Genomic DNA, 14930 nt, shown 5'->3' on the forward strand with positions numbered 1-14930 from the left:
CCAATCCCCTCAACATGTGCCACCATCGCTCCTTTGGTCCATCCCTCTCAATTTCAAACGTTGGCCAACAACATTTTTCGTTGGTCCAGTCTAAAACTTTCATTGTTTTCACACACACACATATATGGGAGTACTATATATGTATTAGCACTTCACTACTTTGTACACATATATAATACTGTCAAAAGGAAAAGAAGAAGTCTCTTCTTATAGATTGTTTAATGAACCGTTTAATAAGAAACTCATCTGAAATGGGATGCTGAATTACGCAATAAGATAATATAATCTTAAGAACATATGAGTGCGGTCTGATAGACTAGTTTCCACTATTTTCATTTTTATGTATTAACCAACTAAAGTGAATAATAAGTCGTTTTCTATCAAATTATTAAAAATGTTTTATTTACTATCAAGCTTTCAATATTTTATTTGATGTGAGCACTATTATATTAGGTGAAATGGCATGTGGTTATTAACCACTCATAATAAATCATGTATCCACCATTCCAAAACCTGTGCCAATTTTTTCAACTCACAAATAGCGTGTACCAGTGATACTACTGCCCCTTAAAAATAAGAGTTACTACGACGAGCTAAAATTAATCAAAACAGCAAACACCAATATGTTTAGAACCACAACAATTCCAAGATAGCTAAATACTTATATAGTGTTAAAAAAAAACCTAAATACTTATATATGGTGACCAACAGCTTACATTTCATTTATTTACTTTTGCATTTGGTGACCGTCATTAAGAAATTAATTTAATCATTTATCCAACGGTGTAAAATTGATCATGGCACACACACACACACACATTACATATATATATGTGAGATACTAAAAGCAATTTGAAAAATGTTTTTTAAAAGAAATTGAATTCAAAATATTGAAAAGGAAATACCATATTTAAAGTAAATAAAAATACTACAAAAAAGCAGAAAATGCCAAGTGAGTTTGATTCCTATAAATGGATTACACCCAAGAAAAAAAAAATGCTATATTGCAAGACTTTTAAAAATACAGGGCGAGCAGTCAATATGATTAACAACCTCATATGTATCTCTCTGTATTCCAAGTTTTTTTAATATATATATTTACAATCTGTCAAGAGACATGAAAAGTATTTAAAAAATTAATATCCAATACGACTTTTATAAAGAAGACAATGGCTCAAATAATTCATTTTCAGAACAAAAAAAATCATTTTATAGGTGCTGCCTGATTGCTTCATTCTCCCTCCTTAAACCTCATTAGTTTTTGCTCTTTCAAAAAGAAACATTTCGTTTCCAATGGCTCTGCGTGGAGATGAGCCTGAGTTTATGAACCTAAGAGAATGGGATCGAAGAGCTCGATTAATCCGAGACAAACAGACTTCTAGAAGGTTTTCTGCTTCATACGTTGGAAGCTTCCGCGAAGATCATCACAAGTCTTCTTCTACTAGAACAAACTTTAACAGCATCTCTAGTACTGCCTCATCTCCTGGCTACACCCTCAAAGGTGCCTATAACTTTACCACTCTGTTTCTCTATCTTAATATAATCATGAATTATATATTCTGAAAATGTTCAAAATTTTATTTACAGAAGAGATTGATCCATCAACATATTCCTTCACCAATGCACTCAAGGGTAAGTTTTTTTCATGATAAGAACAAACTAAACAAAGGAGGAATGTTCAACTTTGTGTCATATTTTTTTTTGGCATGCAGCGTTACAAGCAAAGGCAATGTTCAATAACAGAGAATGGTTAACACAAGAAGGGTTTGCGTTAAATTCAAAGTGGAACGAAGCAGAGAAATATATCTGCAATCCATTGTCTGGAGAAGTTCCAATGGAGTGTTTATCTTCTAGAACATTAAGTTCAAGATCTTTCAGAAACTTGGCCACCACTATGTCTGCTCCTCTTCACTACCCTAATCCCAATCCATTGACAAATATTGGTCAAAACAAACCCAATAATGATGCTAACGTTAGAGTCATTCACGAGGATCTTTATGTTCCTGATCCTGTTCTTGTTCGAGGTGATTTGGCTTTAAATATGTCTCTATTTGTTGTTTTCTTGAAGTTTTTTTCCATAATAAAAAGGAATGTTTGGGGTGTTTTCAGCAGAAAAGAAAGTTATGGGACTGAAACGAGACGTGGGTATACAGAGTACGTCGGTGGAGCTTAGCTCCGGTAGCCCTAGTCCGGCAAAGACGCCCCCGATCATGGAACGGTCTCTGAAACGACACGTGGAAGCTAATGATTCACCAGTAGATTTCAATCTTAAATTGGAAGGTCAACAAGAGGTATTTTAATCCGTATAGTAGTATATAGGGGTATGTCCTAAATTATCTACCATGCATAAGGTCCATAAAAAAGATAACGGCAAATAATAATTGATAAATTTTTTAATTGCTTGTGCATCAATAACTAGATTCTTTTGCAAGATAAGATAAGAGATTCACCAAACAAATAATTGTACCAATGTTTCATTGATAGAAAGAGACAATGATAAAACTCTTCTACTTTAATGTTCCATACATAGGAATCTGGTTCATGTTAAGATCTAAGATTTTTTCATAATATACAAAACATAGTGCGCATGAGTATCAATCAGAGAAAACACAAAAAAACGTATAATCAAATGATTTCACTTTTTCATGAAAAATCTTTTATTAGACCCCATTTCAAGATTCTTTGTCCAACTCACGTGCCTATTTCCATCAACATTCTTTATACATTATCCATATATAAATATATAATATATGTGTGCATGCATTCAGGTATCCGCACATTTATCAGACTCAGTGTAACATGGTATATATGTTTTGTAACTCGTCAAATCACTAATTACTATAAAGATATCTAAAAAGATGATCTCGTTTTATTCAAAATAGATTAGTTCTAAGTTTCACCTGATCCTTTTTTGACATTAACCTTCTTATATAATTAAACTAATACAAAAGGTTCAAGAAGTTGAGACACCATAGAGTGGAAATTAGAAATTTGCTTGGTTTACATAAAAAAAAAAAAAACAGATGGTCTAAGGGATGCACATTTACTTTTACTTTTGATGAAAGCTAATTTTGTTTTATGTTTATACAACTATTTACACTTTGGACGTGAAACTAAAGTTATTTCCAAGAGATCTAAAACTTTGGAAATGTAAGAAAATACCTCATTGTAGGTCCAACGTATTCCAAGATAATAAATCTAAGTCTAGTTGTCAAGATACTGATGAGTAATTTGGGTTTTGAAGGATTTGAAGTTGGAAGAGAAAAAAGAAGAGAAGCAAGACAAGAGTAAAGAAGAAGGAGAAGAAGAAGAGAAACAAGAGATGAGTAAAGAAGTAGAAGAAGAGAATCAAGAGATGAGTGAAGATCAAGAAATGAAGAAGAACAAGAAGAGAGGAAGTGGATGCTTCTCATGGGTGAGATCAAGACAAAGACAAGCAAGAAAATCAAAGTACATCTTCCCCATTTGTGTTCCTCATCTTGTCAAAGGTTGTTGAAAAACCTCAAAACCAAAAATAAACACGAGATTCAATAAAACAACAAGAAGTAACTAAAATTGTCTGCAATATTGTCCCTTTTCTTATTTGTTTTCTCTTTCACCACCTATTTTGTATTATCATAATAAAATTACATATAATAGTCCTTCCTCTTCATATAGATTCATCAATCCATCATTCATGGGAGTATCGAAAGCTTAACAATTCTTTTGTTCCCCTTTTTTCTATAACATAATGCTTCTCTCTAGTCTTCTAACATGGTTATTCTGTTTCCTCTTGATCCAACTTCCATTCCATAATAGCTAGAGTGTGTCGTCCACCACATGCCACAAACTTAGCTACCCATTGTCCATCGTCTTCTTAATCAGAGTGGTTAAATCCTCCTTCTGGTAGTGAAATGTTAGGAAGCTCCAATGGTTTCCCCGACGTTACTTTTCTTCCATACCCTTAGTATACTGTGGCCTAGTCTTCTTCATCAGCGTGGTTAAACCATCCTTCTGTTGTGTGACTTGTGTCTAGTCATTACGTATTCAATTATTTTATTTTGGACCGATTAATTATCTACAGTAGTGGTTTCTTCAGTATATGAAGATATATACATTCTGTTTTGGGTCTCCAATTTTTTCTCAGTTTTGCAAAAATCAGATTCAAAGATGTTTCTCATAACTAAAACAAAGGTTTCACACAGATTTCAGGACTGGAACAAAAAGACAAGAACTTGAGATGCTTAGAGCGAAGAAAAACAAATTACAAGCAAAGGACTTCTTCAAGTAGGCTTCCTCATATTTCTTCCTGCACGAATCACTTCGTCCACCAAAAGCAACTGTGAGGCAATCACTGGCCTGCAACACAAACAAATACATTGTAATGGCTTTAACCAAACCCCCACAACTTTATTAAAATTAGCTGGTTTGGTTCCAACATTACCCTGAGTTGATGAGCTGGCGTTTCACCGAGTAGTTGTCAAAGATACCAGCCAGCTGCGGGTCAATTGGTTCACCGTCCTCAATGTTCAATCCCACAACGTTTCCTTTGTCATGCTCGCTCTGCATAAAGCGCATCACAATGAGCAACTGATTTCGGTTTGTAGAAGATGATAAGAGATGAATGCAATACCGTTAGAGAAATGATCACGTCTTGGGTGTCAAGACCTGCGTTTTCTGCAAGTGTCTTAGGCACCACGAGAAGTGCATTAGCAAAAGCTTCAACGCCAAGTTGGGCACGCTGTAACATTGAATGATAGTATCAGTGATCTAGAATATTCATAAAAACATCAGAATATGTGTAAATGATATTAAATTTACCCCTTGAACGGTTTTCTTGACTTCATTGAGTAAGTGTTGCCTTGCTGCAACTTCAAAAGCTCCTGCTCCCTATATAAAGATGCAACCGCCCATAAATATAACGCTAAAAGCTTACTTTAGTTTCAATCAAGAAGTCATAAAACATATCAAGAGATAGTCAGGTACTTACTAGCACAACACACTCGTCTTCTATGGTGTTCTTAACCGATCTTAGACCATCACGAACCGCATCCTTAATTTGAGCAATGGTGTGGTCATTTGGCCCTACAAATCATGAATGACAACCAAGAATAATTACACTTTCAAAACTCAATGAAATGATAGAAGTTGGCCTAATAATAATACCTTTGATGAGGATGGTACACGAGTTAGGGTTCTTCACTTGCTCCACGAAGGTGTACTTTTCCTCTCCAAGAACGTGCTCATAGACAAGCCCAGCCCATCCAAGCGACTCAGGGGTCAACTCGTCAACAGAATTCACAGCTTCTCCACCACATGCCAGAACTAAACGCTCCATGTTCCTCCTCTTTGCTCTTCTAAGGGCAATAATCTGTAAACATGAAAAATGGTAAATTAGATTCAACAGTCTCTAAACATGAGAAATTACAATCTATCGAAAGAGATTTCTTCTGTTTGCATCCTAAGCGTGGATTCAAGAAATTAAAGTAGTTATATAGCATACCCCTTCTCTAGCAAGAAGATCCAATGATGGTGGGTCAATACCCTTTTGGTTGATGATAACAAAGTTGTTATCATTACCAGCACACACCTGCACAAGAAATTAAGTATTATTTTTTTACAGAATTACAAAATAAGGCTCGGATAAATGGTCTGAGTCCCACCTTGTTCTTCAGATCAATAATTTTCTGAACTCTTTCATCAACAGATTTCCTCTCGGCCGTAACCATGGCTTCCCTCTGCTCCGCGTTAGAGTAGAAAAACCCTGCATTGATCTCACTGAAAGAAAAATAGAAATATTAGTCTACATCACCAGTAACATCTAGGCTCGAATTGACCATAAGATTATATATTACACACCTCTTCTCATACTCCAGCGACACATTGCAAGTTAGGATGTGGCAGTTCTCTGCGCGTCGTTTCATATCAGGGTGTCTCGAACCATGATCTAGAACAAGTCCCTCGACCTGAATCAGGAATGAATCAATATGGTACTTGTAACATGTCCAAAACCATGAAAGCATTCAAGGATAGCCAGCAAAAATGTATGATTCCATACAAGCAAGTATTTAAAATTTACAAAACTATGAAAACATTTCGAGTGAACAATGTTACGTTAGAGGCATACCAATCGTGTGTCAACATCGAATTTGTGGCGCATGTGCATTATCTCCACCATAAACAGATCAATGCCTTCCTCAGGCTTCCGGATACAGAGAACCTGTTGTGCATGGAAAAGAGATAATTACACAAACTAGCTTGAAAATAAAACGAATAGCATTGATAAGATTGTATCACAGATCGATAAACTCACTGAATTAACGACAATGTCGGTCAGTTGATCAGCCAAGCCTTCGTACAGCTAGACAAGAGTGAATCGAGGTTATGAACGAAATGAATAATCAGTCAAAATGAAAAAGAGACAAACCATAAAGTCAAGAATACCTTTGTTCTAAGTGTTGTTCTCGCGACCATTTTTAGGATCTCTTTATCAGGTTCATCACCCATAACCACAGGAGTCTTGAAGTTGTCGAGGAATTGAAGAGTAGCTCTCTTAGCAATCTCAAAACCATCAACTAAGACACGTGGATGCATTCCTGATACATGTATACACCTTAATTATTTGATAACAGTTTATACAGACACCACTGGATTCAATTTAAACAAAAATTAGCAAATTAAAGTCGCTAATGATCAATCATTAGTACACATCAATTAAATTTAACATACAGTTTGAGAAAATCAAAAGTGTCAGATCAGAAAAGCAAGAACCTAAACAAGCATAGAGAGGTATAAAACTAACAAACCAATATATAAATTAAAGTAGATAAGGTACATAGATTCAGCTAACACAGCAACTCACCTTCATCAATGCAGCGTTCGGACTGTTTCATGAGCTCACCAATGAAGATGACAGTGGAAGTAGTACCATCACCACTTATGTCATCCTGTGCAACAGCAGTCCTTGCAATCATAATAGCTGTCGGATTCTGAATTTGCTGCAACAGTAAGGAAGTGGAGCATGTAAGCATCATCGAATCAAGATAACTTGTAAAAAAAAAACAATACTTTCCCCTTCTTCTCAATCATGTCTACATGTAATCAATCAAATCATATGCTAAACCCTCTGAACCAAAGCCTACACCCAATCCTCTGAGGTTAATCTCAAACAAGCACATCTCCAGAATCTAACACTAAAAGAACACAAAGTCACAGACTTTTGAGTACCCTTCACTGCTAAAAAAGCAAAACACAAAGCTAGATCCTTATAGATCTCAGACTCACTAACCATTTCCTTCAACAACGTGTTCCCATCCTTGGTAAGCTTAATATCTCCCGACCCACCAACAAGCCTACAACAAATCAGAGAGTAAACATCTGGAAAGTGAAGATTGTGAACAGTAAACAAAATAGATCGAAAGAGAGAGGATACATCTTGATGGTTCCCTTAGGGCCGAGATTGGACTTGAGCACATCCTGCAAACCCTTGGCGGCGTTGATTGTCATATGAAGCGCCGCCGTTTTGTTGAGCACCTCCGCATTAGGGTTTAGAACTCGCACAGACATTTTGTCGAAGAGTTTCGCGTTCGTACGGGATCAAATCAGCGAAGAGAAGAGAGTGAGTGCTAGAGAATGAGAGAGAGAGAGAGAGGGATCCCTTTATTAGGGCTTACTGGGCTTTAACATTTTTGTTGAAGAGGAAAGAGAGACTCTAATCGCCTTAGAGACTCTCAGTTTCCTTTAACTAGAAAATTTACCCATAATATAATATTTCTTACACTTCTAGCCAAATATTCTTTGATTGTAAATAAGTGAAAATTTCATATTTGAAAAAAATAATGACTCATTACCAAAAATGACATGAAAGATTTGGTAGTCCAGTTGTAGGTTTATGTTTAGATAGCACTCCAATCTGAGTTCGAAGGCCCCCAATCTAGTAGTTTTCTGCTTTTCTAATCATCTAGTTAAATGGAAATTCACTTTCTTATTTCATTGTAACACGGTACTTTAGAAGAGTTGCGGTGTTAAAGTATTTTAGAGGATTTTGATTTTAGAAGTGACAAATACCAAGTGTGATCATATCCTAAACCAATAACTCTTCTACGGCCTACACTTGATACTTTTTAACTCTGGATAAATCGTGTTTAGTGTGATTACTTCTAAACTTGATATGATCACACTTGGTATTTGTCACTTCTATCTTTGTTGTTATGAAAAAATTTATAACTTTTACTCGCCAAAGTACAAATACAAGAAAACGTTATTTGATTGCAAGAGTCCTCAAACGAATTGGTTAAGAAAAGCTTTAATCTCATCAAATATAAGGAGACTTTGTAAGAATAATGTGGCCAAAGTCGTGCCAAATCAGAGCTGGCTTGAGTCACAATAATCTATCTTTGGAGGCTGGCTTCCGAAAATATGAAGTGAAGGGCACTTGATCGACTCTTGCTTTTTCTTCTCCGTCAAAGGCTACGGTGTGAAACCTGGGCACAACACGCAGAATCTGAAGTCTGTTTCACCTAAGAGCTGCTCTTGTTTAGCGCATACAGATGCCAGCCATAGCTGCAACCTTGAAAGAATCCTAAAATGTCATCAAAAGGACCTTTCTCTGCAAAAGTCTTCTTCAAGTATGTCAACGATTTGTCAAACCCTTCGGTTTGGTTTTGATGCTGCAGTGGATCAAACTGGCATTGTGCCACTGTCCAGCCTGTTTCCCTCGGCTTGTCAAACTCTGATGACACCAACCACGCAAACTTCTTGTTGCATCATGCCACTAGTGGAGGAGGTGTAGCAGTCTGGTAGATGAATTGTAGTTCGTCCGGTGAACACAAGCTCGGCGATGTTCTTCAGTTTCTTTGCTAGTGATCATGTCCGCCCTTTTCCATGTTTATGACAAAGCTCACAAACATAGTTATCTACTTTGAAGTGGCAACAGAGTAAACAACACCGTGCTTGAGCTTTCGGTTCACAAACTTATTCAATTATTTTAATATATTTATAACTGTATTTTAGAAGGACAAACTTGAAATTTCTGTAAATATTAGCTTAATGAGACAATTATATGTTGAATTTATCCTATTAGGACAATGTATGTGTTTTTTGAACCTAAAAAAAAAAAACAATTTTCCCTTAATAATATACACCAAATTACAAATACAATTTACAAAGGTGTTGTGAGAGAGCTTAAACTCCCAAACAGAGTCAAAGAGACATTACTAAATACAAAGGTGAAAGAAAAAGATGATCGATTATATTTTACAGATTCTACTAATCTTCCCCCTTAATTATATATAAAAAAGATCAGGCTGAGCCAGAAAAAGAAAAACACCAAAACGAATACATATAGAGATTTCCACTCTTTATATACAAAAGACTAACCTTGAATAAAAAGTTAACAAAACGGTGACAGGCGACGGTAACTGATCTTCATCTTCCTCCTCTTCTCCCTCTCTCAGGAAAAGACAACAACTAAGATATTTCACATACTGATATGCTTCAAAAATGGTGGTAGTAATCGTAATCAAATCCTTCACTCTTAGACCTTGGTCAACGAACGATTCCAGAATCTCTATGTACACTTTCTTGTCTACTAAGCCATGGCAGGGATGCTCGAGCTTTGGCGGTCACGGTTCAAGCAATCGAACCCTTCTACTCTAACTGCAGGTGGTTTGAGACCAAACTTCATCCTAACGCAACCACGAGACGAAGAAGAAGATGATGGGGACCCGGTTTCTGAATTGGGCTGAAGGAAAGGAGAGTTGGGCGAGAGTGGACTGAGTTTCTCATCACGAAAGCGAGCATCTTGGGCTAATGGGTTCACTGCTCTGCTTGGAGGTGAACCGTGAAAATACGGTGGAGACGAAGATACTGTTCCATTATCGTCTTCCTGAGAGAGATAAGAAGAAAAAAACAGGACTTAGGGTTTTGAGACAGAACATAAGATCGTTAATACAAACTACTAGAAGCATACCTTTCTACGAATGATGTCTAAGAGCTCGGCACCAGCTTTAGAGTCACACAAATCAGTAGCAGCTTGGCTACAAGATCGAGAACATAGTTAGGTAAGCGTTTGGTTATAACCACAAGAGAAACTGAGAAGAAAAAAAGGAGGAAGCTTTTATACCTCATATGTAATTTGAAAGGGAGAATAAGATTGTTAGCGAGTAAGCCGACACGCCGGGGCTTAGGACACACGACGAGGTCATTACGATCAAATCCCATCGTCTCCTCGCGAGACATGAAGGCGGCGTTCTGCTGGAAGTTGCAATGATTCATCTTTTCTCTTCTTCGCCTTTGGTCCACACAAGAAGGCCTAGATTTAATTTCAAAATCAAAACAGATCAGAACAATCAAGAGGGTAAGAACTCGAGAAACTTGTCAGGAAACGAACAAAATAACGGATCTGGATCATTGGATACACATATCAGATAAAAATTCGAACTTTATAATTAAAAAAAAAAAATCGTGAAACTACAAACTTTCGTTACTGTAAAGGCGAGAAAAGACGGGAATCAAGAAAACTTCAGATCTATGATGAACACACACACACGAAAGTAAGAGCGATCTGTAAAATTTGTCATGGAGAAAGCTTGAGAAGAGAAGAAGGAGAGAAAGGGAGGTGATACCTGAGTAAGATCCCCGAGAGAGGAGAGAGCACGACGAGGGAGAAGATATGAGAGAGAGAGGCGACAAATCGTATGAGGAAAAAGGGATTTTATAGAAGGATGAGGAAACCAAAGTTTGGGCGAGGTTGAAGACGACTTGAAACGACGTCGTTTTCGTGGATTTGTAAAAATACTACTTTGGCCGTCGTAATAGTGATATCTGTGGACAGCTAAATATTCCGGTTTCCATGCACTTATAATTAGCCTTTGTAACTAATTGGTCAACGTACTGACACCCCCTTTTTTTTTATTTGCAATCGAATATACTATTTTCGCATATTTAACAAATCCAATTTGAAATATGTAAAATTTCAGTTATTTAGAAGGAAAATAGAAAAACAGGAATATTGAAACGCTGCCCTTTTGAAAAAAAATATAAGGTCTAACAATGGATTTCATATCCAATTTGAGTTTTGAGTATAGCCCTGTTCGGTACATTGACGCTGCTATCACTTGCGGCGATCAAAAATCAATCATCAAATTAGGCAAAAACAAAAGTGGCGTAATAATCAAGTGACGCTGCGATCAACTTTTACAAGGATTGCAAGTGACTATTCTGCCGCTGTGTAAAATAGCGTCACTTAAAATGGTGATGCGGTTGTTTCTGAGCGGCAAAAGTACCGCTGCCAGTGGTAGTCTCCACATACTTGAGCAAGAAGTTAGTTATAGTTTTGAACGCCAATCACTGACGCTGCGTCTCTGAAACGAACATGGCTTATGTGTTTGTTTTAAGGTTCTTAATTATATTGGTTTTTAAAAAAAAAATGATATCACCAACAAAACTGAATAATACTATTCAATATCTGATCAAGATTCAAACCATATAAATCATCATTATTCTTATGACCATTTATATGAAGAGGGACGGAATACTTGCTATACAATTAATGACCAAACAATGGGTATAAAACATTGTGATGTGCCCTTCAGTATATCAAACCAATGTTCTCTGACTTCCACTTGTTTGTTTGTTATCTCATCCACACGAGACTTTTCCTTTGTATATGAATGGACCAACTCATAACCGGATTCTCCCCACCACCACATAAACGAAGAGAGGCCAGAATAGAAAAAAACTAGCCGTGGAGAGAGATGTTTTGTTTGTTTTCGGACAAGAAACGTCAGTGGAAAGCGAGACATGCGAGCCATTCACGCATTGAACAAAGGAATAATAACACCAAAAGGGCACTATTTGAAGTTTATAATATTTGATTGTATAACTCATCCCAGAAATAAAGATAAAGGTATACCGTGTGGTATGGTCATCAGATTAAACAAATCAAATTAATCAGTAGTTGAATCTTAAATACGTTTGGAAGATATCAGTCGGGAGTTTCATTGCCTAGTGTATCGACAGTTTCATAAAGCGATTTGGATACTTTATTAGATTGAGTAATTAAAAGAGAAAATGATCTAACGTAACTTAAATTCTGCCGATAAGTTTTCAAAACGATATGAAATTTTGTATTATTCTTGATAATTCTATGAGTGTATTAAAATGTGAATCAGGAGGTTTCCAACCAAGTTCGCACTTCCCTGAATAAATCATGCAAAGTTGCTAACTCCTCACCTAAATACACGTGACGTGACTGATTATATTACACATATGGCATTTCATTAATGTTTTGTCGTCTATCCAACGACACTGACCTGTTAGCACATCTCCACAAAATATTTTGAGGATCCAATCTCAAGCTCTACAGAAAAATATACTATAATATATACTCTACATTATTTGTTTACACGATGAAAGCATTACTAAAGACAAGGAGAAGACAAGAACCACATAAACTCATTTGATGTAAGAATAATTGCGTGATCCTCATGATTTCTTAAACATCTGCTTACTCGCTTTCGTGTCATCTCTATCTTTTTTTAAAGAAACAAAAATCAAGTTGGAGCTTGGAATATAACAGTTTTGATTATTTTTTTCTCCAAAATAAAATTTTGAACGATTCTTCTCAGTCCTTTACACTGTAGCATTTGTCATCACTAATATTGTTATGCATAACCATCCATTCAATTCCTTTTTTTTTTAACAAACTTGAGATCTATTTTATAAACAAAAAAAATTATACTTGGTGGGCATTTGCCAGTTGGATTAGATACAAGAGAACAACACCAGTAAGAAGAGACGAGTTTGTGAATAAGTAGGCCCATGGGCTTTAGTGACCTCTTAAAAGCCCAGACTTGATCATTTTCAAAATAGGGCAACCACGGAAACCCTAACATTAAAACCTGATTTTACCACCAAACTGCTGTCTTGTAAGAAGAAGCCGCAAAACTCTTAGGACTCTTCTTCGTGGTACGTTCAAAAGGTTTCTCCTTCGGGTTAGTGTGCTTATGTCTCCCTCTAAAATCTTGATAGATTACTTCAGCGTAGGTAGAATGGTGAAATGTTTTAGCTTTTTGCAATTGGTCTAGAATCATCTGGAGGTTTAGTGTGTATGAGAGATATACAATGGTTTAGTTTATAATAGACTACAATGATTGGATACAACAGCTTAAGTTGGTATTTCATTTTTAGTGAGTTGATCAATATCTGAAAGCTTAAATTACATGGGCTATAATGATTGTAAGTTCGTATGTCTGAAGCATTTGCCTTTTCTTTGTTTGTTTATGTACAATTCAAGATATTGTGAAGATGTTCTCCGCTCAGAACAAGATCAAGAAGGACAAGAATGCCGAGCCGACAGAATGCGACGTGCAAGTTGCTCAGGTAACAAAAAATGATTCCTTTTAATACTTGTCTATAAATAGTCGTTCTTTGAATTCATCCATCATTACATTCATTTTTTGCCCTCTCTCTCTCTCTCAGGCTTTGTTTGATTTGGAGAACACCAACCAGGAGTTGAAAAGCGAGCTGAAAGATCTTTACATCAACCAAGCTGTGTATGTTTCTGCATTTTTGTTTCTTCCGTGTAGCCTGCATTGAGCATTTATCAAATGATGATAATTTGATTTGTTTATCGTGCAGTAACATGGACATCGCTGGAAACCGCAAGGCTATTGTGATTTACGTCCCATTCAGATTGAGGAAAGCCTTCCGCAAGATCCACCCCCGTCTCGTCAGAGAGCTCGAGAAGAAGTTCAGTGGAAAGGTTACTTTTTATACATAGCAACTCCTCTTTTATCAAAAGGTCTAAAGAGTAGTGCGATATCTCTTGACCACTCTTGCCATTTTGTTGTATCGCAGGATGTTATCTTTGTTGCCACAAGAAGGATCATGCGTCCTCCCAAGAAGGGTGCTGCTGTTCAGAGGCCACGCAACAGAACTCTAACCTCTGTTCACGAAGCAATGCTCGAGGATGTTGCCTACCCTGCTGAGATCGTTGGAAAACGTACTCGTTACCGTCTTGATGGATCCAAAGTCATGAAGGTATCGATCATATCATTAAATCAGAATATTATTAGAACTTTCTCTGAATACTTTTGAGCTAAGGTTTCTGATATGCTATGTTACAGGTGTATTTGGAGGCCAAGGAAAGGAACAACACAGAGTACAAGCTCGAGACTATGGTTGGTGTGTACCGTAAACTTACTGGAAAGGATGTCACTTTTGAGTACCCGGTCGAAGCTTGAAAGTAAGACGATGCTGAAGAATCATCAGGATAGAGGAGAGATTTTCAATTATGTATTTTGGTATTTGATGTAATGAATACTCTTTCTGCTTTTCAATTTTGAAATCTATGCTATAATTTCAGTTTCATGCTCCGGTTCCCACCACAACAGTTTGAAAAGAATAGCTAAGACTATACTGCAAAGTGTATGTGAACCTATTTTTGAACTCTTGCTGTGCCCAACTTAAATAAGATAGTAAAGACATTTTTTTAACGTCACACTATCTGACAAATGCTAAACCAATCTGAGTGTTGCAAGTGGTGCAGAGATTCATATTGGTTTAGCCATTTGCTCCTACACACACTTGGATGTTCTTTTTTTTTTTTGAACTACATATCAGAGACACTACGGATCTTACAAATGTCCGGTTTTGGGTTAATGGGCCTTCTAATTGTAGCCCAAAATAGTATGATGGAGACAAGTTATAGTAGCCCAAATGATGATTAGTGGCTTTTGTGACGACAGCATGTGTTCTCTATACGGCGCGTGAGTACTCTTCTAATTCACGTGCGGCCCACGTCATCCAAAATCTAATCCAGAAAATCCATCGTTGCCAAATCGCCTCTTGTGTTTTACATTTTGTAGCAGTAAATATGTATTTTTCCATTTTTTTAAATCAAGCAAAACTTCCCTCAACAATTCGGCCATTTAATTTTAGAGATATTT

The 14930-nt window shown here is 36.6% G+C and overlaps 4 protein-coding genes across 7 annotated transcripts; 2 read left to right on the top strand and 2 right to left on the bottom strand.

Annotated features, from left to right (window-relative positions):
- Positions 1-1131: 1131 nt before the first annotated feature.
- Positions 1132-3652, top strand: LOC106433138 (hybrid signal transduction histidine kinase E-like). Of its 2 annotated transcripts, none has more exons than XM_013873984.3 (5): positions 1132-1501; positions 1588-1632; positions 1713-2024; positions 2110-2291; positions 3245-3652. In XM_013873984.3, exons 1-5 carry the CDS (start codon positions 1294-1296, stop codon positions 3494-3496), a joined length of 999 nt encoding a protein of 332 aa, XP_013729438.3. In that variant the 5' UTR covers positions 1132-1293; the 3' UTR covers positions 3497-3652. The 2 variants fall into 2 exon arrangements, with proteins under 2 accessions (XP_013729438.3, XP_013729441.3); XM_013873987.3 differs by having other exon boundaries at positions 1165-1501; positions 2113-2291.
- Positions 3653-4140: 488 nt separating this feature from the next.
- LOC111210966 (T-complex protein 1 subunit zeta 1-like) lies at positions 4141-7664 on the bottom strand. Its single transcript, XM_048751978.1, has 15 exons — positions 7412-7664; positions 7268-7331; positions 6842-6977; positions 6424-6575; positions 6293-6340; positions 6107-6199; positions 5839-5945; positions 5643-5757; positions 5483-5569; positions 5146-5350; positions 4970-5064; positions 4801-4869; positions 4613-4720; positions 4424-4542; positions 4141-4338 (listed from the first exon to the last, which is right to left on the bottom strand). The coding sequence occupies exons 1-15, from the start codon at positions 7543-7545 to the stop codon at positions 4263-4265; spliced, it is 1608 nt and encodes a 535-aa protein (XP_048607935.1). The 5' UTR covers positions 7546-7664; the 3' UTR covers positions 4141-4262.
- Positions 7665-9090: 1426 nt separating this feature from the next.
- On the bottom strand, positions 9091-10872 carry LOC125584094. Its single transcript, XM_048751979.1, has 4 exons — positions 10605-10872; positions 10103-10291; positions 9950-10016; positions 9091-9865 (listed from the first exon to the last, which is right to left on the bottom strand). The coding sequence occupies exons 2-4, from the start codon at positions 10252-10254 to the stop codon at positions 9569-9571; spliced, it is 516 nt and encodes a 171-aa protein (XP_048607936.1). The 5' UTR covers positions 10255-10291; positions 10605-10872; the 3' UTR covers positions 9091-9568.
- A 1925-nt stretch (positions 10873-12797) lies between these two features.
- On the top strand, positions 12798-14352 carry LOC106433100 (40S ribosomal protein S7-3). 3 transcript variants are annotated; one of them, XM_013873946.3, is made up of 6 exons: positions 12798-12974; positions 13277-13362; positions 13462-13535; positions 13621-13744; positions 13840-14022; positions 14109-14352. In XM_013873946.3, the coding sequence occupies exons 2-6, from the start codon at positions 13288-13290 to the stop codon at positions 14223-14225; spliced, it is 573 nt and encodes a 190-aa protein (XP_013729400.2). In that variant the 5' UTR covers positions 12798-12974; positions 13277-13287; the 3' UTR covers positions 14226-14352. The 3 variants fall into 3 exon arrangements, with proteins under 3 accessions (XP_013729400.2, XP_048607940.1, XP_048607939.1); XM_048751983.1 differs by having other exon boundaries at positions 12848-12948; XM_048751982.1 differs by lacking the exon at positions 12798-12974 and adding an exon at positions 12994-13169.
- Positions 14353-14930: the final 578 nt, after the last annotated feature.

The sequence above is a fragment of the Brassica napus genome, chromosome C3 (assembly GCF_020379485.1).
Source record: "Brassica napus cultivar Da-Ae chromosome C3, Da-Ae, whole genome shotgun sequence".
Lineage (NCBI taxonomy): Eukaryota > Viridiplantae > Streptophyta > Magnoliopsida > Brassicales > Brassicaceae > Brassica > Brassica napus.